Source organism: Lagopus muta, chromosome Z, assembly GCF_023343835.1.
Source record: "Lagopus muta isolate bLagMut1 chromosome Z, bLagMut1 primary, whole genome shotgun sequence".
In the NCBI taxonomy this organism is placed as follows: Eukaryota; Metazoa; Chordata; class Aves; order Galliformes; family Phasianidae; genus Lagopus; species Lagopus muta.
In genome coordinates, this window is record NC_064472.1 from 23,380,682 (window position 1) to 23,403,169 (window position 22,488).

The window sequence follows — 22,488 nt, forward strand, 5'->3', positions numbered from 1 at the left end:
TCTGTTTCTTTATTTCACTATGACTATACAGCTTTTAGACTGAATTAACAAAGACAGTAATTGTTTTTTTGTTCCAGTTTCTAAGTTTAGCATGAAAGTAAATCTATTTTGAGCTGAAAGTAGTAATTCTGAACAGTGTTTTTCTAAATGAAAAAATAACTACTGTACTCTATTGCACTGCTGGCAGAGAGACACCTGTGTTGATTCACTGATACTTTTGCCTCCTGTGTATAACGAAATTATAATGGTTTTGCTGAGCTTAGTCTTTTGAAATCAAAGATTTGGCAGATGGGTTCTGAAAATGTTTCATTTCTGTAGTAATTATGTCGTGAGAGGCCAGTTATTCTTGCTTTATCATATATTTGGAACTTACTCATTTCCCATTAGTTCTTTCTAGTGAATTTACTTACCCACAGTGAAGAAATACTCTGGAGAGTAGAACTAGAGAATTAGGAAAAAAACAGTCAAATTCTGCTTACCTGATTTTGTTTCCTAATTCCTTTGGAAAGGAAAGAAACGAGGAAGATAAAATTCTGGGCATTTGGGAATACTTTTGCTTTGTTCACTGATAATTATTTTCATTCTTGCTTGTAATGCTGCCCAGCAAACCATTATCCCCTCTTCACTCAGTGGGAAGGCAGTAAGAAAACCTGGCATTGTATTTTATTTTGCCTCTAGCTGAGGCATTCTGGTGTGTTACAGTTTATTTTTATAACCCAGTTATTGAAGCTTCTACAGGTTCCATTCTCCTTTGAAGAAAAGTCTCATTTTTGATTGAAATGTGTATTTACTTTGCACATTGAAACTTAAATGCATGATTTAGGTATCTGCATTTTATGTTAAGGATAATATGATATTCTGCTTGAAATCATGTATTAGGAAGCTTACAGTATATTCAGATGGATGTTGCACATAAGCAATGTGGATGATGTTGACCCAGGAATAAATAGAAAGATGCATATAGTAATTATTTTGTCTATTTATTTATTTATTTATTTATAAGGCAAAACCTGCTGTAGACCACCATGTAGAGATGGCTTTTGTTTTTTTCTTTTTAACAGATGAACTGTGACACTAATCCCTTGGAAGCTGGACTAGAATATTTTGTAAAGCTAAACAAGGTATGTCCTATTATTTTCCAAATGTTCCACTATATGCAAAGTTATCCTTTCCAATATTTAAAAAGAAAAAAATGTCATTATCTGTAAAATAAAACAGGTATTAGAAAATGAGCTGAGCAACATTCTTTACAGTATACAGGATTAAGTGCAGATTTAAATATACATATATTTTTCCATGGTTCTTGATAACAAAAGTATATACTAGATTGGGAATTTGCAAATACTACATTTGATGTTGTCTGTATAAAAAATGTCTATCTGAATTTGATGTATTTCTTCTAGAGAAATATATTATGTGCTTTTGAAAGCATATGTTATATATGCAGAAGCTGAACAGATCTGTTCATATCATGAAAATGTTTTACCTGCTTAGTCTTGTTAAATTAGTCTTAGTCTTGTTAATTATTTGTAGTATAACTATCTTTGCCAACTGCTTTGGTACAGGAATCACTGAAAAAAAAAAGATTTTTTAGAAGAATTGCTGATTGATAATAAGGATACAAGTACAATATTAGTATATTAGTATATTTGTTAACGAAAAAAAAAAAAGCTTTTGATAGAATTTCTGAAGAGATCCCTGCTTATAATTTGTTCTCATCTGAATTGCAGTGTAGAGAATGGGATTAGTTGAACTTAGATGTGTGATAAAAGTGAAAACATTATCCTATCTCCATTTATTACTATCCTCATTTTCTTATGATATTAATACTTTAGAAAATCAAAATATAGTATTTAACAGATAGAGAAATTGCTTGTAATTTTCTATTCCAAATAAATAAACAAGTGTTAAAACTCTCCATGAAACCCTGTGAAATCTCTTGCTGTGCAGTTCTGATGCCACCTGTTGCTACCATTTAACTTATCAACTCAAACAGGAATCATATACACAGTGGATGTGAAGTTTCTAACCCAAGAAAAACCAGCTCCAACTTTTAAGTTGCAGCTCAAGATAAGCTACTGATCTTTACCTTTGGATATGCAGGAGTTATGGATTCAGGTTAAACATAAGATTGTGCTTTTTACCTACATGAGAGAAGTGGACTAGCAGTAAGAGGAATGAATCCAAGAAAATACTTGTCCTCAGGTGTTAAAGAAAGATTGCTTTAATTCAGGAGCAATAAAGCATCCCTTCTTGTCCCAGTCTAACATCAGTGTCTGCTGTATCACAAAATACAAATTCCAGAGTTATTCCTGCCCAGCTGTAGAGCTTAACCACTGGAAAGCAGGGTGCTCCCAGAGATGTCAGTTGAGTCCCTGCATGTAGCAAAGCTACAGCTGTCTCTATTAGGTTGTGTATTTTTTCCCTGCATTTAGAGAAAATGATGCGCAAAGGAAATCTGGTGCATTAGGATAATGTTTTACTTAGCTATCAATGTTTTTCCAATCTTGAGAAGAACATTAGCTGAGTTGGAGAAGAATACAAGTGAAAACATCATTGTTTTTTCTAGTTTTTCTTTCTGTTTCCAATCCATACATCTGTTTCTGGTGGTTTGGTTGCTTGCTTGCTTTGGGTTTTTTTTGAGTTTGGGAAGAAAGCTGCCATAAGCCAGGGGAGCTATTGCTTGACAGGATGCCCATGCAGTGCAAAGGCACTAATATGCAGGAAACACTTAGGTTTTTACTGTTCTGCACACTTTTCTTCATGGTTACTCATACTGTAGATAAGAAGTTGTGAAGAGAACCTCTGTCACAGGTGCAGGATGTCAGCCTGAAAACATTTGCTAGTTCTGTCGAACAAATGTGAAGAAGGAAATAATCAATGTTTATTTATTGACTTAGAGAAGAGGGCAGTTGTGACTGTATGTTGACACTGCAGAGGTACCTGAATTAACTCAGATATTGGAAGCAGTCTAAACAGTGTAGCATGAAGCGCCATGTGAGATTATTTACTCTTGACTTTGGCAGCTTAGGATGGTGAATCCCATTTTTAGTTACAATTTCCTGTCTCTGGCTTTGATATCCATTTGGCATGGTGTAGACTTCAGGAACACTAAGACAGAATACAAGAAAAATATTCTTTTATCATGGCTATTAGCTGTTCCTATTGCCAAAGAAACTTTTTTTTCTTCTGTGGAAAAAAAAAAAAAAAAAAGGCGGCCATAAGTAACAGATTAACAGATTCTTGTTTGACATCTTGGTCTGCAGGAAATTTCTGGTGGGAATTGTAACCTGAACTGTACACCCCCAGTAGCAGAAAGTGCTTATTTCTGTGTAGATTAAAATAAAAATAAGTCATTCAGCTGATTACTGGATAGCTCTTCTTACTGCACAACAAATAGCTAACATAGCTCACTTCATTATAAGTGAATTGTAGTCATGGAAATATTAACAGTTTATAAGCAGATAAGATGAATGAAGAACCAAATGCCAGTGAAGGTAATACAACCAAAATTATTTTCCACAAGAGCACATTCAAAAATCTATGGAATAAATATAAAGAGATGCAGATTCCCAATAAAATCTTGATATTTCTTTGTATTTACAAAGCTTAGTGTATGCATCATCTTCAGGTACGTAAAGACCATTCTTTTATTTGTGATAAGTAACATGAAAGTAACACAAATGCAATCTATTGTAGCACAACAGTAAACCTGTTTCCTCATGATTTCAATGGAAAAATTCATTTTATCAAAAGCCGAGGAGCTAGTGTTGTTCTAGATGTTTTTGTCAGATTTCTTCTTAATTCTTGAACTACTTGTGATGATTACAGGTATGTAGTGAAGCTCTGCAAGGAGAAAATTAGAAAAGCCAAAGCCCAGCTAGAATTGAACTTGGCTACTAAGGAAAAGGAAAACAATAAATATTTTTATAAATACATCAGCAGAAAGAGGAGGGCTAGGGAGAATCTCCATCCCTTGTTGGATGCCAAGGTCAACTTGGTGACCAAGGATCGGGATAATGCTGAGTTGCTTAATGCCTTCTTTGCCTCAGTCTTTAATAGTCAGACTTGTGACTCCCTGGGAACACAGCCCCCTACACTGGGCTGGAAAGAAAGGGATGGGGAACAGAATAAGCCCTGCATGATCCATGATGAGATAGTTTTGGAGCTGCTCTGAAAGCTGGATGCTCACAAGTCCATGGGGCTGGATAGATAGCTGGAGTGCTGAGGGAGTTGGTGGATGTGGTTGCCAAGCCACTTTCCATCATTCTTTGGCAGTCCTGGCTAGCCAGGGATGTCCTAGTGGATTGAAGACTGGCAAATGTGACACCTATCTTCAAAAAGGGATGGAAAGATGATCCTGGTAGCTGCAGACCTATCAGTCTCACCTCGGTGCCTGGAAGGTTATGGAACGGATAATCTTGGGAGCCATCATGGACCAATTAAAGGTCAGCCAGGGGATCAGGCCCAATCAGCAGGGATTTACGAATGCTAGATCCTGTCTGACAAACCTGATTTCATTCTGTGACAAGGTGACCCGCTTAGTGGATGAAGGTAAGGCTGTCGATGTGGTCTGCCTGGACTTCAGTAAAGCCTTTGACACTGTCCCCCACAGCATTTTCATGGGGAAGCTGGCTGCCCACGGTTTGTATGGGCGTACGCTCTGCTGTGTGAAACTCTGGCCGGATGGCTGAGCCCAAAGATTTGTGGTCAGTGGAGTCAAGTCCAGTTGGCAGCTGGTCATGACCCAGTGTCCCCCAGGGTTTGGTGCTGGGGCCGCTTCTATTTAACATATTTATTAATGATCATGATAAGAGGAATGAGTGTACCCTCTGAAAATTTGCAGACAACACCAAATTGGGAGGGAGTGTTGATCTGCCAGAGGGGAGAAAGGCAAAGTGGAGAGATGATAACGGAATTTATAATGTAGTGTGCACATCATTTTTATAAATTCACAAGAAAATCTTCCTGTTTCAGGAGTGAGATTTTAAACATATCTATAATCTCTGTACCCAACTGTTTTTACTGAACATTCTTTGTTAGACACTATACTCATAATTGAGTTGATCTCTATAACGCTCTATTACAGATTATTTAGTAGGGTCCTAATCAAGTTTGTGTCAGGAAATTCACAGGATGTCTTTAAGGAAGAAAAAGTTGCATCTGTTTTTGCTTCGTATCCAAACTGTCGTTTCTGTTATGCTACTAAATCCCTTATTTAACCGTTGGCATTTAACATGCTGATTTATATGCAAGACTGCCATCTGCTGGGCAGTTTATGCAGCAGTTTTGGGGGGGGATGATGGAAACACGTGGGGATTCTGTTCCAATACACTCATCGGGGCTTGGATCCAGATTAGCCAATATTTAGCATTTTTTCCTCTAGTAGGAAATACCTTTATCAGAGACAATGTTTCTTTGTTGCAGTCCTGTTTATTTACTGAGGCAATTTCTCTATTCAACGTTTTGTGCTTTTTTTCTTTCTTTCCAGATTATACATTGCCCACAGTCTCTACCCCTTTGCTTTTTCTTAGGCCTCTGATACCTGCAGGTTTTTTTAACCTGGTTTATTTCCTTTTTCGTTCCCTATTGGCTTCTCACTGTTTCTGTCTTATCTCCACCAACATTGCATTTAAATGTCAAACAATACTTCTTAAAATACAAGTCCTACCACTTCTTACTTTGCACTGGAACTCTATGGTGGCTGTTGCCATTTCACCTATTGGGCATATTTTATTCCTTTTGTAGCAAGTTCAGTATTACACATCCATGATCTCCCCAGTTGTGTGTCTCCTTATTTTCCGCTCTTCTAGAACTATCCCTCAGTTGTATCAGGCCAACTCTTTGTGTTACCATGTCATAGCATCATAGAATATCTTGGGGTGAAAGGGACCTTAAAGATCACTTATTTCTAACCCTCTGCCATATGCAGGGCTGCCACCCACCAGCTCAGACTCCCAGGGCCCCATCTAACCTGGCCTTGAGTATCCCTCTGCAGGGATGGGGCATCCACAGCCTCTGTGGGCAGCTTGTGCCAGGGCCTCAACACTCTAAATCATGGTTTAAACTGGTATGTCCTGATTTATTAAAGCACAGAACAAAAAATCATTTTAGGGTTGTTTTTTTTTTTTTTTTAAATCATTTTACATATGCGGTTTTGGTAGGGAACACCAAAAAGGGTCCAACCACAGAGACCATCTCTCCAAAAGGAAGCACTAGCCATGTTATTAGTTCTGCCATGGCCCTCTGAGGCTATGGCTACAAAGAGCAGTGATGCTAAGTGACAAGAATGGGGAAGTAGCAGAAAGGAGGATATACATGCTGCCTCTCATTCTCTGCAGCATTGCAGTGTATGTTGTCATTTGTATCATGATGTGTATAAAGTGCTCTTTTTCTGGTCTGGTAATGCTTGTTGACTCCATGCTTAAATTATGTGGGCTATAGCACTGTTAAATGATATGAAATAAAAATCTTTCACCTGCAGGAGACAAAGGTTTCAGGGGAACAAGGACTGAAAACTGGTCACCAGTAAAAGAACCACTTTTAGCCTTTTGTATATTTTTTCTTAATTGAATTTTTGTTTTACTCAGTCACTGACTTTAAAATGGTCCCATGTTTGCAGGACCATAGAAGGTTTTAAATTGTTATTTTCTTGCTCCTAAAATGCAGTATAAACTATATAGGGCAGGCTTCTTCGATGGAATGGCGATTGCTTGCCAGGTGTTCTGGAAGCACAGCTCCAATTCTGATGTTGGTGAACCTGCAAGAGTTTCTGTAATTTCCCGCATCAAGGTCTGTCCAGCATTTGCTTTCACTGACTTGCATCCCACCTTTTCAGAGAGGAATGAACATAGTAGTAATTACTCACCCCACTCCATGATCCAGTATAAGGTTCTCTTTTGTGCCACCTCCTCTTTAAGGAAGAAAAGGAGACAGGCGTGGAAACTTAGGAGTGGAATCGTACACTGTAGTTGTTTCATTTGATGTCCAGAGGGGTCATAAAAACAAAAGGTTTATCCCATTGGTTTACATAGGGTATGAAAACAATCTGCAGAGATTTTGTTCTCTGTATAAAATGCATGCTTAGGTTGCTCCCACTATGTTCACTGAGTCATATAAAACTTTAAACACCCACCAAGCTAGGAATTTTGAGCAAAAAAAATTCATCAGCAGTTTATTTTATATCAATTTAATCTTAGAGCTGGTTGTGTGCATGCAAGAAGTAGTTAGGCAGACTGAATGAAAGGTGAAGTGATGCAGGTATCACATGTACTGACAGGCCATATACGCTTTAGAAAATTATTTCATGCAGTATAAACTGCAGCTTTGGTTTGCTGCTGGAAAATAAATTAATCAAATATTTGCTACCTGTGGAGGAAAATGATCTTCAGCTATCGCTCTCTGGTACCATTTGGAGCAGAGCCCTGAAATTATTCAAGAGCATTCAAGTAAAAATAATTATTTGCAAAATATTGCATTGATGCTGTCTCCAACTGTGTTGTAGTACCATGGTTATAGCAGATTGCAGCATCTTTCGCTGCTGCCTGACTCAGTTGGATGCCTTTGTGTACATAATTCAGCTGTACGCCCACATGCATAAGTACAATTTCAAATAAATTACATTTGATTATTAAAAGAGATTTGCATATCTTTGCTGCCTGTTATTCTTGAAGAGATATGACAGTTTTCTTCCAGGAAACCCAGACTTTGTGCCACTAAGCCACAGAACTTAAAAAAGAAAATCTAGTTTTGTACACAGTTTGTATTTGCTTTTCTTAAGCAACTTACTGAAGAATCAGAATTAAGATCCATAAGCCTTAGAATGAAAACCGAGCACATTTGAAATACAGTGAGTAAAACTTTTCAGGGTACGTCACAGTGCCTAAAATCGCCTCACTGGTTAATGTTTTTTAAAAACTTTTTTTTTTTTTTTTAAGTGCTCTTATTTTGTACTAACAAACACGCAGTAACTGACACAAGATGAAAGCCTGATGGAGAGAATGGCAAGGGAAAATGCATGATATATTAGTAGATTAGATATGGCCTCCCTTAAGCTGTATGCTATTTGAAAATTGTAACTGATTTGTTGTTGTGATATAACTTTTCTTCACAAACAGTATATAAAGAGCTAAACTCTTCTTTTTTTGCAATGCACTCAAACTAAAGAATGTGAAGCTAAATACTGTTGTCCTTATCCTGATTCTGTCTTTTTACTTACTGTGAAAAATATTAGTTCTGCTCCAGCTTCGTGTTTTGGGAGCACATATTAAGACAATGGAAACTCCTCTGTATTTTAGGCTTTGTTTAATGAGAATCATTAATTAATGAAGCATTGTACTGTTACTCCATTTCATGTTGTCTTTGGTTTTTTTTTTAAATGAAGAGACAATAAGAACAAATACAAATTTGACATTTGTTTGAGATTGGAATTATTTAATATTTCCCTTTGTTTCTTTTTTTTCCTTTTTTTTTTCTTTTTTTTTTTTCTTTTGCAGAATGTCCTGTTAATAAGTTGTGCTTGTTGAATGAATTTCACCTTTCATTATATTTGATAATGATTGATTTGATAATTGATTAATGCAATGACCTAAAAGAAATAGAAATTCAACTTACTGATTTTCCCCAGGAAACAGGAAGGAGTTACCAAGAATAGATAGTATTAATTTGAATTAATCACTTTCCACTGTATTAATGCTTATAAATTTCTTAAGTGTGGGAATGGATGGAGCCAGGCTATTTTCAACAGTGCCCAGTGACAGGGCAAGGGACAATGGGCACCAAATGGAACACAGGAAGTTCCAAATGAACATGAGGACAAATTTCTTTACCTGTGAGTGTGACAGAGCACTGGAACCAGTTGCCCAGATTGTGGAAGTATCTTTCTTTGGAAATACTTCAAATACTTCACCTGAATGCTTTCCTGTGCAGACCCCCTTTCGCAGACTTGATGATCTCGGGAGGGCTCTTCCAACCCCTGCAATTCTGTGATTCTGTGATACATATATTCATTCTTGAATGCTGCATGTATGTGTGCATATATGTGTATATTTGTGTGTATTTTGCAGAGTTTGAATTCTAGGTTACCTTTAGTTTTTTTTTCCAGGCCAGAATTCTAATAATTAAAAAAAGAAAAAATTAACCATTAAGGAATATAAATCAGCAAACAACTAATCCATTGTAGAAAAGCTGCCAGATCCATCTCCAGTTAGCATACAAAATATAGCGATATATTCCAGGTGGCTGAAGGTCTGGTGCCGGTGAAATTAATTTGGCAAGAATTTAATTTTCTATTCATAAAGAACAGGCAAAGAACAACCCGGAACTGTGTAGATTAAAGAACCTGCAAACTGCTTGGATATTTCCGTAATGGTTTCCATGGAAGTCAAGGGTTTTTCTGCCGTCAACCTTAAGGTTACAGTAATTAGTAGATTAACAGGAATTAACAACCATCTATACAGCTAATCTTGAAGTGACCCATTAGAGTGGTATTATGTGCTCCCAGGTCTTACTCAAGGTTCTCATTATGATTGATGCATTCACTTTTATGGAACTGTTCACCCATTTGTAAAAAAAAGGAAACTTACAGGGGTAATAATTCACTGAAAATTTTGAATTTAAAAAAACAATAATACACAAACAGACACACACACCAGTGAAAATGATACATGTCTTAAGGGCTTTCACTTCTCTATTTATGCACTCATGTGTATCTGAATACTCCATTTAAAAAAAACAAAAAACAAAAAAAACCTCTGCTGTACAGCACTAGCTGTGTCAGTGCAGTGTGATAACGCTTTCCCAAAGTCATAGGCTACAATTGTTTTTTTCTGGAAAATTGAGGGTGACTCAGTGAAGGGAGTGGGCACAGTAAAAGAATACTGCTGGAAACTAGTTTGGAGAGAGTACTGCCTGTTACCGCTCAGAATTTGCTAAGAGACCTACATATAGGAATTTAAAGACATCCGTAGAGTCAAGTTAAGGTGTCTTAATCAGAAACATCCATATTGTGTTGGTAAATTGAGATAAGACTGAGGGGAGACCTAACTTCTTGGTCGGCAATTGGAGGCCTAGGGCACATGCCATTTTGAGTTCTTGTGTTTAGTTCCAGCAATTACATTCCCTGAGACTAAATACCGTATGCTACATTGGCATGTTGGGGGTGGGGGAGAAGTTGATTCAGTATTAAGCTCACCTGTAGAATGTCTGCTTCCCAGATATTTGTCTCGTGCAAAGTGTTTTACTCTGTGTAATGTGCTCAGGTATACTATCTTACTTGTGCTTCTAGTTGTAGATGATTCCTTTTACAAATATTCCTAGGTAACACAAAAGCAATTCTATGAAGAGTGACGAAGAACCACTCATTTGCTAGCTATTGTCTGATTTGAGGTCATTGCTTTATGCTTTTCTAGCAGCATCCTGAGAGTTCTAAAATCAGTTCTTCCAGTCCTTTGTCTGATCTGGACAGTATTTCATGCTGCACTTCAAAGTGGAATGTTCATGATGCTTATGTATAACATCTGCCTTTATCCTCAATTGGTCCACACTGATTTTCAGACTAACTGATCCTTAGCCAGTTCTTGACATCCACTGCTTTTCTCCATTGCTTGCACAATCCAATCTTTCAAAAGTCATCAGTGCTTTAGTAGTTTCTTCTAAGCCTACAGATAGACATATGTGAACCTGAATAAGACGTTCAGAAATAAGAACACATTGTGCAGTAATGTATTCTGATACATTTACAATACATGTTGCTTGTAATCCTGGCTAGTATTACTACAAAATAATGATTCAGTGCTGACTCACAAGGAGCAGAACTTCAGAACTTGGCATTTCGAATGTCGCTCTATATGCAGAGCACTCAATTTCATATACAAGAGTATTTCAAATAACTGCTAGGGTCTATGTGCTATAATTCTTTACAGAAATTAAAGAACAGTACCAGAAATAGTATATTGACATTTTCAACATTATTTCATTCCTTTTCTCTTTAGCACTCATCAAATGACTAGAAATTCTGCTTCAGATACACAAGAATTGTCACAGTGACCTAGGACCGTACGTCTTAAAATGGCTTTCACTGCCTCACCACACTCATAGTGAAAATTTTCCCTGATGTCTAATCTAACTCTCCCCTTTTTTAGTTTAAAGCCATTCTCCCTTGTTTTGTCACTGTCTACTTGTTTAAAAATTTGATTTCACTCCTGTTTATAAGCTACCTTTAAATACTGGAAGCAACAGTTTTCCATGCTGGTCACCCTTCCTTTGATGCAGCCCAGGATACTGTTGGCCTTCTGGACTGCAGGCACCACTGCTGGTTCATGCCAAGCTTTTCATCTGTCAGAACTCTCAAGTCTTGCTTTCAGTTTCTTCTAGTCTGGGATAGTCCTGATGCAATTGCAAAACATTGCTTTTGGCTCTGTTGAACCTCATCTGGTTCATGGGGGGCAACTTCTCAAGCTTGTCCAGTATCCTTTAGATGGTATTCCTTCCTTCTGTCATATCAAATGCATCAGTCAGTTTGGTGTCATCCACAAACTTGCTGAGGAGGCATCCAAACCCATCATCTATGTCATTGATAAAGATGCTAAAGAGCATGCATTCTAAGACAAGCCCGTGGGGGACATCACTCATGACTGGCCTCCACCTGGACATAGAATAATTGACTGCGACCCTCTGGCTGTAGCTTTTCAACAAGTTATTTATCTACAAAGTAGTCCATCCTTTGATCACTTATCTCTCCAATTTAAATATAAGGATGTGGGACCACATCAAATAGTCTTGCACAAATCCTGGTAGATGACATCAGCTCCCCTTCCTTTGTCCATTGGTGCCATCACTTCATTGTACAAGGTTACTAGACTGGACAGGTATGCTTGGCCCTTGGTGAAGCCTTGCTGGCTCTCTTGGATCACATCTTGTCTCATATGTGCCTTAACAAAGTTTCCAGGAGGACTCATTCCATGATCTTTCAAGATACAGAGGTAAGGCTTACTAGCCTGTAGTTCCCTGGGTCTTTCTCCCTTTCTTAAAACCAGGAGTGATGTTTCCTTTCTCCAGCCACTGGAGACTTAACCTGACAGCCATGACTTTTCAAACATGATGGAGAGTGATTTGGCAGCTACATCAGCCAATTTATTCAGGACCCTGGGTTGCAAATCATCAGGCCGCATAGACCTACATACATTCCATTTTGTGAGGCAGTCTAGGACTTGCTCTTTTCTTAAAATTGAAGTGTGTTCCCACAGCATTCATCTAGAGGTTAAGGGGTTAGAGGTTCAGAGATGTGAGAGGCACAAGAAGCCTGACTGTCAGTAAAGACTGAGACAAAAAACTTGTTGTGTACTTCACCTTTCATCCTTTTTTGTTGAAGCTAGTTTTCCCTTCTCATTTATCAGAGGCAGTACACTCTCCTTTGCTTGTTTAGTGTACCTGTAGAATCCCTTATTATTTTTCACATCCCTTATCAAGTGCAATTACATCTATGCCTTGACTTTTCTGATACCATTTCTGCATGTCCAGACAGCAACCTTGTATCCTTCCCAGGCCACCCATCCCTGCTTCTGCTGCTTGCGTATGTCCTTCTTATCTCTCAGTTTGAACAGCAGGTCCTTGCTCAGCCCTGATGGCTTCCTGCCTCTTCTGCTTGTTTTGCTGTACTCAGGGACAGAGACTCATGTGCTCTCAGAAGGGCATCCTTCAAGAGCTGCCAGCTCTGCTCCAGTCCTTTGTCCCTAAGGATAGCTTCCCAGGGAACCTCATCTAGTAATTCCTTAAACAGCCTGAGGTTTGTTCTCCTGGAGCTCAGGATCCTGACTTTACTTTCTGCTAGGGTTGTCTCCCTCAAGATCACAAACTCTACCAGGGCATGCAGCCCAGAGTACCTCCAGTATTAATCTCTTCAATAAGCTCCTCTGTGTTGGTGAGCACCTGGTCCAGTAATGCTTCACCCCCTGGCTGATCTGTCCAGTACCTGACCAGGATGTTATCCTCAACAGAGTTTGTCATGTTGCCTTCAAAGACATCCCAGTAGTTTAAAATCCCCCATCAAGATGAGAACCTATGAGTGCAATACTTGTAGTTGAAGCAAGAAGGCCTCGTCAATATGCTTCCCCTGGTCAAGTGGCCTGTACCAGATCCTGACATCAGATATCCTTTATTAGTCCAGTCCCTAATTTTCACCCACAATCTCTCAAACTGATCATGGCTGTTTCTCAGACACAGCTCACTGCACTCTACCCTCCTCATTACATAGAGAGCAATTTCCCTGTCCCTCCTTCCCTGCCTCTCTCTTCTGAAAAGTTTCCAGCCCTCTGTGCACTGTGGGATGTGAATCATCCCATCATCTTTCTGTGATTGCAATTACGTCATAGTTTTCTAATTAGGCTGTGGCTTCCAACTCTTGCTTGTTTCCCATGCTATGTACATTGGTGTAGACACATTTCAGCCAGGCTATCAGCAGTGTTGAAAAGTGCCCTCTTGACACTTGAGACATTCTGTCCAGCAGCACGAAGTCTCTAACAGCTCTTTCTATGTCTTGTCTTTCCAATTAATTCCCAGCTAATCAAGCAAGGAAGCTGTCTGATTTACATCTAAGACTTAAACAGTTGTATGAGAAAAGTCAGGGTTACAGCTAATTGTAGGCAAAATAAACTGTTATCAGCAATCCTGGCCATGGAATCAAGCTATCTCAGCCAGCTCAACATAGCTGCATACAATATATACTTGCATATCCTTTATTATTCAGAGATTTACAGATGGCTCCCTCAGTACTTGCCATGCATTTATGCAGTCTGCTTCTAAAAAGGTGAAGATCTGCATGTATTTTACGAGGCAAGCTGAAAAAGGAAACTCCAAGTGGCAGCATTATTCTGTAGCTAACACGCTTTATTATCTCTTAAAATGGTAGATATGAGTTTTTCACTCATATGTAAGTTAAAAAAGAATATGGAGTAATCTGCCAGATTTGCAACCTGGCATGGAGGCATCAAAATGGAATTGTAACAGGTAACAGTAGTAGTTGCTGATGCCATCAAAAAGGATGTGTGTCTACAGAGGGAGGCCAGAACTTTAGGGATTCGTATTACCATTTTTTTAAATTGAAACTGGAATGAAACTTAACTGTCTGACTCACAGTTTTAACCGGGCAGATGGTCCTGTAACATCCAGCTTGCCATATGCATTCCTACACATATGTTGGAATTACAGGCACTGAAAGACTGGGATCTAGTAAAATTAATATGCTGAATAAAATTACCAAGATGAAATGTACAAATATAAAAACATTGAGATACAAAGTATAATGTCTGTCAACAAACTGATTTAATCTGTATTTCATACAGAATACTTAAGTGCTAGGAAAACCAATAAAAAAATATAAATGTTTTTATCACTCCTTGTAGAACCTGAGTAACCTGAATATCATATTATCTTCTATTTTCTCAGCCAGCAGACTTTACAGGAAAGAAAACACTGAAGCAAATTAAAGAAAAGGGACTCAAACGACGACTAGTATATCTCACCTTGGAAACAGATGATGTTGATCCTGAGGGAAATGAAAGTGTGTGGCATAATGGCAAGGTAATGACAATAGATCATGTTACAAGAAGCTAAAGTTAATTCTCAAACAGTACCTAACTTCATGTTTCAAGTGTGAATATAATATCTTTGTTCTGCTGGCACAGAAGAATTGTAAGCCATGATGCCATTTTCTAACCTTCAGGTAGGAAGCAGCATTGTTTATGTATGGAGTACTGTCACAGAAACAGGAATAGAAAAGACTGAAATACAGTCATCCATTTATTGAATTAACCACTAAGTCATTTTGCAAGTTCATCATTGTTCTAAGATAATTTCTGTTACTTGCTTAAAAGAAAAATAAACAACAGTGAAGCTTAGGCATTCACACTTCAGCTCAGATTATGTATTGAAATACTTAGTAGCAATTAAATCATTGTGTATCAATTACGTATATACATATAAAAATTGTGTATCCACGTGTGTGTGTAGTGTTTGTTCCTGGTAAAAACTGAACTGAAAGCAACAGGAATAAACTCTTTTTCAGGGAGCAAAAAGTTACCAGCTTAAGGTGATGCCATTCACAGATAATGTTATGAACAGCACGATGCACTTGAAATTTACTTCGCATATGAAATATACAATCGAAAATTAGTATCTGAGGTGTATATCTTAAAAAACAAACAAACAAAAATCCAACCAACAAACAAACTCCATGGATGTTGAATATATGCATTAAGGATTTTTTTTTCCCCCCAGGTTATTGGCAACACCACATCTGGAAGTTTCAGCTATAGTGCTAAGCAGAGTCTGGCTTTTGCATATGTTCCCATAGAGCTCAGCAAAGTTGGACAGAAGTTGGAAGTTGAACTTCTAGGAAAAAATTATTCAGCAACTATTATACAAGAGCCACTGGTGCTGACTGAGCCAACAAGAACACGCCTTCAGAGAAAGGGTCAAAGTCCCAAAATATAAACACAGATGAGAACACAGGAAATGGTGCAGTATATTGTGCAGTTCTTTTTATATCATGCAATTAAGAGAATTAAACTACTCAGGTTTCTTAATTACTGAACGTAAGAATCTCATTGCCATTCTTCACTGAGAAATTTGATGGCATTGCCCCCTTGCTTCCTTGTATGCGCTGTTCATTTCAGAGATCCGAGCACAGCTGATGGACCAGTATGTTTCCACTATTCTCAGTAACAGCTGAGAGCGGAAAGTGGCTGGGTTTGATTCAGCTTGCTCAGATGCTGGCTGGCAGATCTGAATTCAGGTAGAGGAAGAAGTTGCTCTTAGTATTGACTAATAGCAAATTCTTCCTTCAACTGGAAACTCATAGTTCCTCCTTTGCCTGTCCTTGGGGTAAAGTAGCTTATCCTTATAACTGGTTATGAGTTAACAAACTTACCAATAAAATAATATCACTGTTCTGCACAGAAATGCTCTCTAAAGAATGGAAATCTATCTCATAAATCATTACAAAGTAATAAAGACAGTATTAAAGGCAAACTGAATTGCTTTTTTATTCTCCCCCCCTCAATGTATCACTCTGGCAGAAATGATCAAAATCTTCTTAATGCAACAGTTACAGGAAATGTTCATCATTATTTCATACAGATTAGCTGGTAGATAACATGTACATGTTATTGCTCAGTCTCTGAAAGGAAGTTAAAATCCTGTCTCAAGTACTCACTGGTCTGAATGTGTAGTCAGGCATGCCACTGAAGATCTTCTGTTCCTCCTTTTCCTGTTAATTGTAGACTAAGCAGTAATTAGAACCATATGTTGTTAGACAGAAGTACTGACAGTGAAAAAATTGTAATCCACAGGAGGTGAGGTTCTTATATTTGATAAGCCAAATAAGTAGGATTGGGATAATGTAAATAGTGGGAATACACTGAATTATTAAAACACATTTCTGAATTCCATAATGTGCTCATCAGTTATTTTGAATTAAAATGTCGCATGATCTCTAGCACTCATTTTTAGGCTACACACAAACATTTTTGAAGTTCATATGACTATAAATAATACTCAAAATGATTTTTTTTTCCCCAATTACTTTATCTAAATCTTTCTCAAAGAAGGAAATGTATAAATAGAATATACAAGGAGAAACACAGTATGAGCAGTGAACATTTACACCTATTAAAAGATGTATTCCACACTGACATTACATTGTGCTGTTCCAAATTTTTTTTTATCAAAGAAGATCAAGAGAAAAGATTTGGAAGTTTGCATGTAGTACTGCCTTGGGTGAAAAATCCATTCTGAAATAATCTTCTATTTTGCTTTTGTAAGTGATTCTGCTTCGTTGAACCTATCAAAGGTGATACTTTTTGTAAAGGCAACATTGTTTTTAAAAAGGCATTTAGCCACAGTGTTTCTGTGAAAATTTAAGAAAGCTAAAATGCAGCACAGTGTCATAGTGTTCTATTTAAAATGTGAAGGAAGAGAGAACAATTCTTAGGAACATAGTTTTGAATTTTAATATGCAAACAGTGAATATGCAAATTCACCAGACTTGATGCCTGGGATTGTACAATAACAGTAATTCTGAGGCAGGCTGTCACATGTATTCTCCTAAGTAGCTCTGTTATACAGAATGCTGCTTCACTTATTCCATCCACATTTCTACATGGAAGTTAAAAATCAGGCTTGTAACTCTTTCCAGTTTGGAAGAAAAAATGTGCTATTCGTTAACAGGTCAGCCACATCAGTCTGATGGCAGAAGGTGCAGACTTTCTGTAACCTGAGCAAAAGATGATCAGTCACAGATACAGTTCCTTCAATTCCAAACTGAGCTCAGAAACTCTACTTCTCATGGACTTATAGCACATTTCCAGCTGTAACCTCCCAGCAACTAACTTCTCCTCATATACATTATATCGTCTCATTTTACAGATAGTCATAACACTGGACTGCTGAAAAATTTTATCTTTATTCAGTAAGGCATTCAAGAAGGTGCTTTAATTTAGATTAACTGTCATGTAAATTACTTACACTAATTTTCAGTTTCAAATCTTGACTAGAGAAGAAACCCAAATTCTGATGTGGGCTGCTCAGGAACAGCTATTGTTCTTGGGTCTCACCAAGCTTGAGCCTTGTCCAGTTAAATTTAATTTAGTTTCAAGATATAGGGAAGCAGACAAAAATTGCAGAATGCTGCATATAGACAAAGCAAAACAAAATTAAGTCTCTTTACTGCTGCTGACTTGTAAGACTAAAATCATCTTGTAAAACCATGATCATCACTAGCCGCAAATAAGACAAAAAGTGTGTCTGAGAGACTGCTGCACTCCTTTCTGTCTAAAGAATGACCTTGCTTTCTATTTTACAGTGTAATCCACAGTAGAGGTATCTCAAGCAGTTTTAAGTAAACATGTCTAAGTGTTATAAGTGCTGTCTGGCGGGGCTTTCTAGTTTGCCTAGCTGCTTTATTACTGCTCTGTTACATTTGGAAAGATTAGCATGTAGAAAGGTGACACAAGGGTGAAGTGGCCAAAGGGACAAACAAGAAAAGAATGCTCACCCATCTCCAAAGATCAAGGCTTGCGGGGAAAAACGAATTGATTAAAACTAAGGGGACTGAACACAGATCATTTCCAGGATTTTTTCTTTGATTCAAGAGAATACTCTCTGACATATATTATATTGTCTGTTTGGGAATCCAAATTACTAAAATAGTAACAATCATAGAGTGGCTTGTGTTGGAAGATTCATTTCCAATCCCCTGCCATGGCAGGGATTGCCATTAGATCAGGGCCCAGGGCCACATCCAACCTTGGCTTTAAACGTCTCTATGGATCCACCCACAGCTTCTCTGGGCAGCTTGTGCCAGTGTCTCACTAACCTGTGAGTAGAGAATTTCCTCCTAATATCTAATCTAAATCTCAATGTAAAAAACCTGTTTCTCTCCTGCTTATAAGCTTCTTTTAATTACTGGAAAGCTGTAGTGAAGTCTCCCCAAAACCCTCTCTGGGTTGAACAAGCCCAGCTCCTGCTGCCTTCCTTCATAGGAGAGGTGCTCCAGCCCTTCAATCACCTTTGTGGCCTTCATCTGGATCCCCTCCAACAGTGCCATATCTTTCTTTGGTGTTACACTCAATGATTTCTAGAGGTCCCTTTCGACCCCTACAATTCTGTGACTCTGATTCTTACGCTGGGGGCCCAGGCGTGGATGCAGTAATGAAGGTGGGGTCTCACAAGGGCAGAGGAAAGAGGAACAATCCCCTCTCCCTCCCTGCTGGCGACCCTGTTTTGATGTAACCCAGCCTTCCGGGCTGCAATGGCACTCTTGCAGCAGAATTATTTCATACGGTTTTTATCAGTCAGTATCTTCAAGTCTTTCTTAGCAGGACTGCGCTCAGTGAGTTCTCTCAGTCTGTACACATCTTGCACTTTGTTTTGTTGAACTTCATTAGGTGCACATGGTCCTAGTTCTCAAGGTAGTAATAAGCTTAGCACCAAGAAAAACAGGGGGGAAAAAAAAAGATAGCAATGTTCAGACTGTGACTGCACAGTACCTGCTGTGTGTGTTTCAGGTAGTTTAAAATACTTCAGCTCTGGCAGATCAGGCAACCAGTTTACATATCATCCTGGTTTAGCAGGACAACAGAAAAAAAAATCTTGACAACTCTCTACAAGGGGAGATGAATTCAGCTTGAACAACATCTTACCTCTGAAAACATATCTCTGTTTCACAAACACTGTGGGTTTTCAAAGTTATTTTGAATGATCAAGAATAATTTCCGTAAGAATGTGATGACATTTGAATGGGATTTTAACTAGAATGGAGACATATGAATTAGCAAAAAACACAATGTTTTTTTGTGAGACAACTGTGACTACTAACAGGATCTGGAATAAAAATAAGGCAAGTTAGACATTCCAGACTTAGAAACAGTATGAATAAAATCTGAATGAATGAAATATAACTCATAGTCACAGATCAGCTTTGTCAGGAATCCTGGAATTTACTTCAGGGAAAAGTTACTCTAGGAAAGTCTTACTGCTTCTTGTTCCAGTATCAGTGTCGTATTTTGAATCGGGGCTAATAAGCCTCTTTCCAACAGCAACAAAAAATTTGGTTATCTTAATTCTGCAATTTCCTTACTTTTCACCCTAGCCCTAAAGCTGAGGTGAACAAAACATACAGACACCCCTCTTCCAGAACCTTCCATACATCAGAGTTCAGTTCCAGAAATTCACCCAGGGAAAAAATAAACATGGTATGATATGCAGAATAAAATTATATAAAGACAGCAATAATAACTGTAAAGAAATGGAACTTACAGATCCAGGTATCACAGAACCAATGTCAAGTTACCTTAATGATACTCATTTATTTGTCACTATCTTTTATGAGATAAAAAATTAACAGCAAAATCATATTTTTCTTTTAATGCATTTCTTTCCTCTCATATTCTGCTTTCTTTCTGTTTCTTCATATCAGATTCTTCTTGCTTGGATTTCCTGGGCACTTTGCATTACCTGTCATAATCTTCTTACTAGTACTGTCCTTACCTGCTTCTCTGCTTTCTTTCACTGTGGATTTTCATCTCTTGTGTACTGAGTGAAGTTTCAGTCTCTCCTTCTATCATTTTCTTTGGAATGCCTCTGTGACACATTCCACTGCTTCCATCAGAAAGTCTGGAGAAATACCTAGAAGCTGGGAAAAGAGTATCATTTGTTTAGACGGGTATCAGAACTACTAATGGTCTGAAAAATACATCTGGGAATCACTGAGATGATACAGTGTATGTTTAAGAGTTAAAAAATTAAGGCTAAATGAACTTCTCTCTGGAATATAAATCAGTTTATTATTGATCATTGTAGAAAAACACACCTGTCAGTGCAGTTGTTTTCAAGTTAGCAGGGAATCCTTTGGGATTTCTATAATGTCTGCTAATTTCATATGCTTATCCACTAGACTTCATTCAGAGGAACAGGAACCTGCTTTCCACAGAGATTTATGAAGAAAAAAGAAAGTAGATAGGAGTTTGGTGTACTCATTGGCCTTTTATAAACTGACAGAAACCAAACGGCTGCATAATTTTGGGAATGTACATACGTACCATTCCAGGTAAATATGAAACATATGGTTGCTTTTTAACTCAATACAGAGATATTTTTGTGGACCGTGGATGTACAAAATTCAGCTGACAGCTCCTGCTGTTCTTTCCCAGTCTGAGTGTTAGGCTAATGGTCATTTACAATATTGCCTTAGAAGATAGAGTAGTTTGAAGAAACAGCTCTGCTGACACAGCTGTTAGTTCTGTTTCTGGGTTGCTTCACTTCCTTCCTACACTGTAACTGCCACAAGGGAAATTTCAGAAGCAGAGCCAGGACCAGGCCTCTCGGCCACATGAGCCAAACGAAGCACAAAACCCATTGCTGCTCCCGGCTTCGGAGCAGGAATGGGCAGGGGAAGGGATGCCAGCGGCAGCAGAGCAGGGCTGCAGGCAGGCCGCGCACTTTGTCCTGGTGGCGCTTGCCATCGCACACAGCCAGCCGACCCCCGGCTCAGGCACCGTCACCCCCAGGGCTGCCGCACGGGGTGGCGGGGCCCAACCTTCGTAACTCGCACGGCACACCGTGTTGGGACAACCCAGTCACCTGCCTCGGCCTGGCGTCCGCAGGCAGAAGCGACAGATACCCCCCCCGCCCGCACAGCGCTCCCCGTAGCGGGCGCTCCCACCCCCGGCCGTGGCCCATCCCCGAGGCGGGCCCCGGGTACGAACGGGGCGGCTCGCCGGCGGCTCAGTTCCTGGTTGCCGGCCGGGGATGGAGCGGTTGTGCGTGCTGTGGTGCCTGCTGTGGTGCCTGCCGCGGCCGGCGGCGGCGCGGTCCCCCCCGCACCTGGTGCTGGTGCTGGCCGACGACCTGGGCTGGGGCGACGTGGGCTGGCACGGCTCGGCCATCCGGACGCCGCGGCTGGACGCGCTGGGGGCGGGCGGCGTGCGGCTGGAGCGCTACTACACGCAGCCGCTGTGCACGCCGTCCCGCAGCCAGCTGCTCAGCGGCCGCTACCAGGTAGGGAGCGGCGGGGATGTCTGGTGCGCCGCTTTTTGTAACGCGAGCAGCCTGCCCGCGTCGGAGCGGGGCTGCTTCGTGCCGCTTGGTGGAAACAAACCCGTCACCGTCTCGCTTTTTGATTGTAAAACCAAACGGGGTGAGAAAGCCGTGCTTCGGAAAAGCCGAAGTGGTGGCAGCGTGTGGTGAAAAAGGTCCCTGTCGCAGACCTCTGTCTTGCTATGAACTGCAGAACTGGGGGGGCATGTGGTTCGACATCCAGCCGCATCAGCGTCATGTGCTTCGTTCGTGAGGTCTGTGCCCAGCTCTGGTCTCACCAGGGGAAGACGGGATGGAAACTTTTAGACAGGCCAGCGAGTGCCGCAGTGATGATGAAGGGCCTGGGGCAGGATGAAGGCTGAGAGATGTGGGACTGTTCTGCCTTCTGTTCTGCAGAAGGCAGTCTGAGAAGGGATCTTATCAATGCTTATAAATATCTAAAGTCTGACAGTCGAGAATATGGGGTCAGGCTCTTTTTCATGATGCCCACAGACAGGACAAGGGGCACAAACTGAAACACAGGAAGTTCCATGCGAATGAGAGGAAAACTCCTTTACTTGAGGGTGACAGAGCACTGGAACCAGCTGCCCAGATTGGTTATGAATCTCCTTTGGAGATAATCAGAACACACCTGGACGCTTTCCTGTGCCACCTACCCTAAGGAACATGCTTTAGCAGGTCAGACTCCATGATCTGCAGAAGTCACTTCCAATTCCTGCAATTCTGTGATTGTGTGTGTAATTTATTTTTCTAACACAGTGTTTAAATGCTTTCTTACCTACACATCCTCCTTCATGTGATGTCCTCGGCACATACATTTGTGTGTCCTTTGATCTAGCCTTAACCTGGCTGTCTCACTTCTTTGTAGTATGATCATGATCTACTTTTTGTTTTTTT

The 22,488-nt window shown here is 39.6% G+C and overlaps 2 protein-coding genes and 1 long non-coding RNA gene across 4 annotated transcripts in view; 2 read left to right on the forward strand and 1 right to left on the reverse strand.

The window, feature by feature from the left end:
* The window catches only part of DMGDH (dimethylglycine dehydrogenase), a 46,487-nt gene extending 30,439 nt beyond the window's left edge, over positions 1-16,048 (forward strand). Inside the window, exons 14-16 of the mRNA XM_048932399.1 lie at positions 1,062-1,121; positions 14,443-14,577; positions 15,274-16,048. Coding sequence (XP_048788356.1) covers positions 1,062-1,121; positions 14,443-14,577; positions 15,274-15,489 — 411 coding nt within the window. The 3' untranslated portion in view covers positions 15,490-16,048. The remainder of the gene's footprint in view (positions 1-1,061; positions 1,122-14,442; positions 14,578-15,273) is intronic.
* A 514-nt stretch (positions 16,049-16,562) lies between these two features.
* On the reverse strand, positions 16,563-21,479 carry LOC125687328 (uncharacterized). The gene is made up of 3 exons (XR_007374050.1): positions 21,379-21,479; positions 20,044-20,188; positions 16,563-18,976 (listed from the first exon to the last, which is right to left on the reverse strand). It is a non-coding gene; the product is annotated as an uncharacterized LOC125687328 (long non-coding RNA).
* ARSB (arylsulfatase B) overlaps positions 21,264-22,488 on the forward strand; it is a 68,394-nt gene continuing 67,169 nt past the window's right edge. Inside the window, exon 1 of one of the 2 annotated variants that reach the window (XM_048932402.1) lies at positions 21,264-21,552. In XM_048932402.1, the coding sequence (XP_048788359.1) occupies positions 21,304-21,552 (249 nt within the window). In that variant the 5' untranslated portion in view covers positions 21,264-21,303. The remainder of the gene's footprint in view (positions 21,553-22,488) is intronic. The other variant, XM_048932401.1, reaches the window with a different exon arrangement.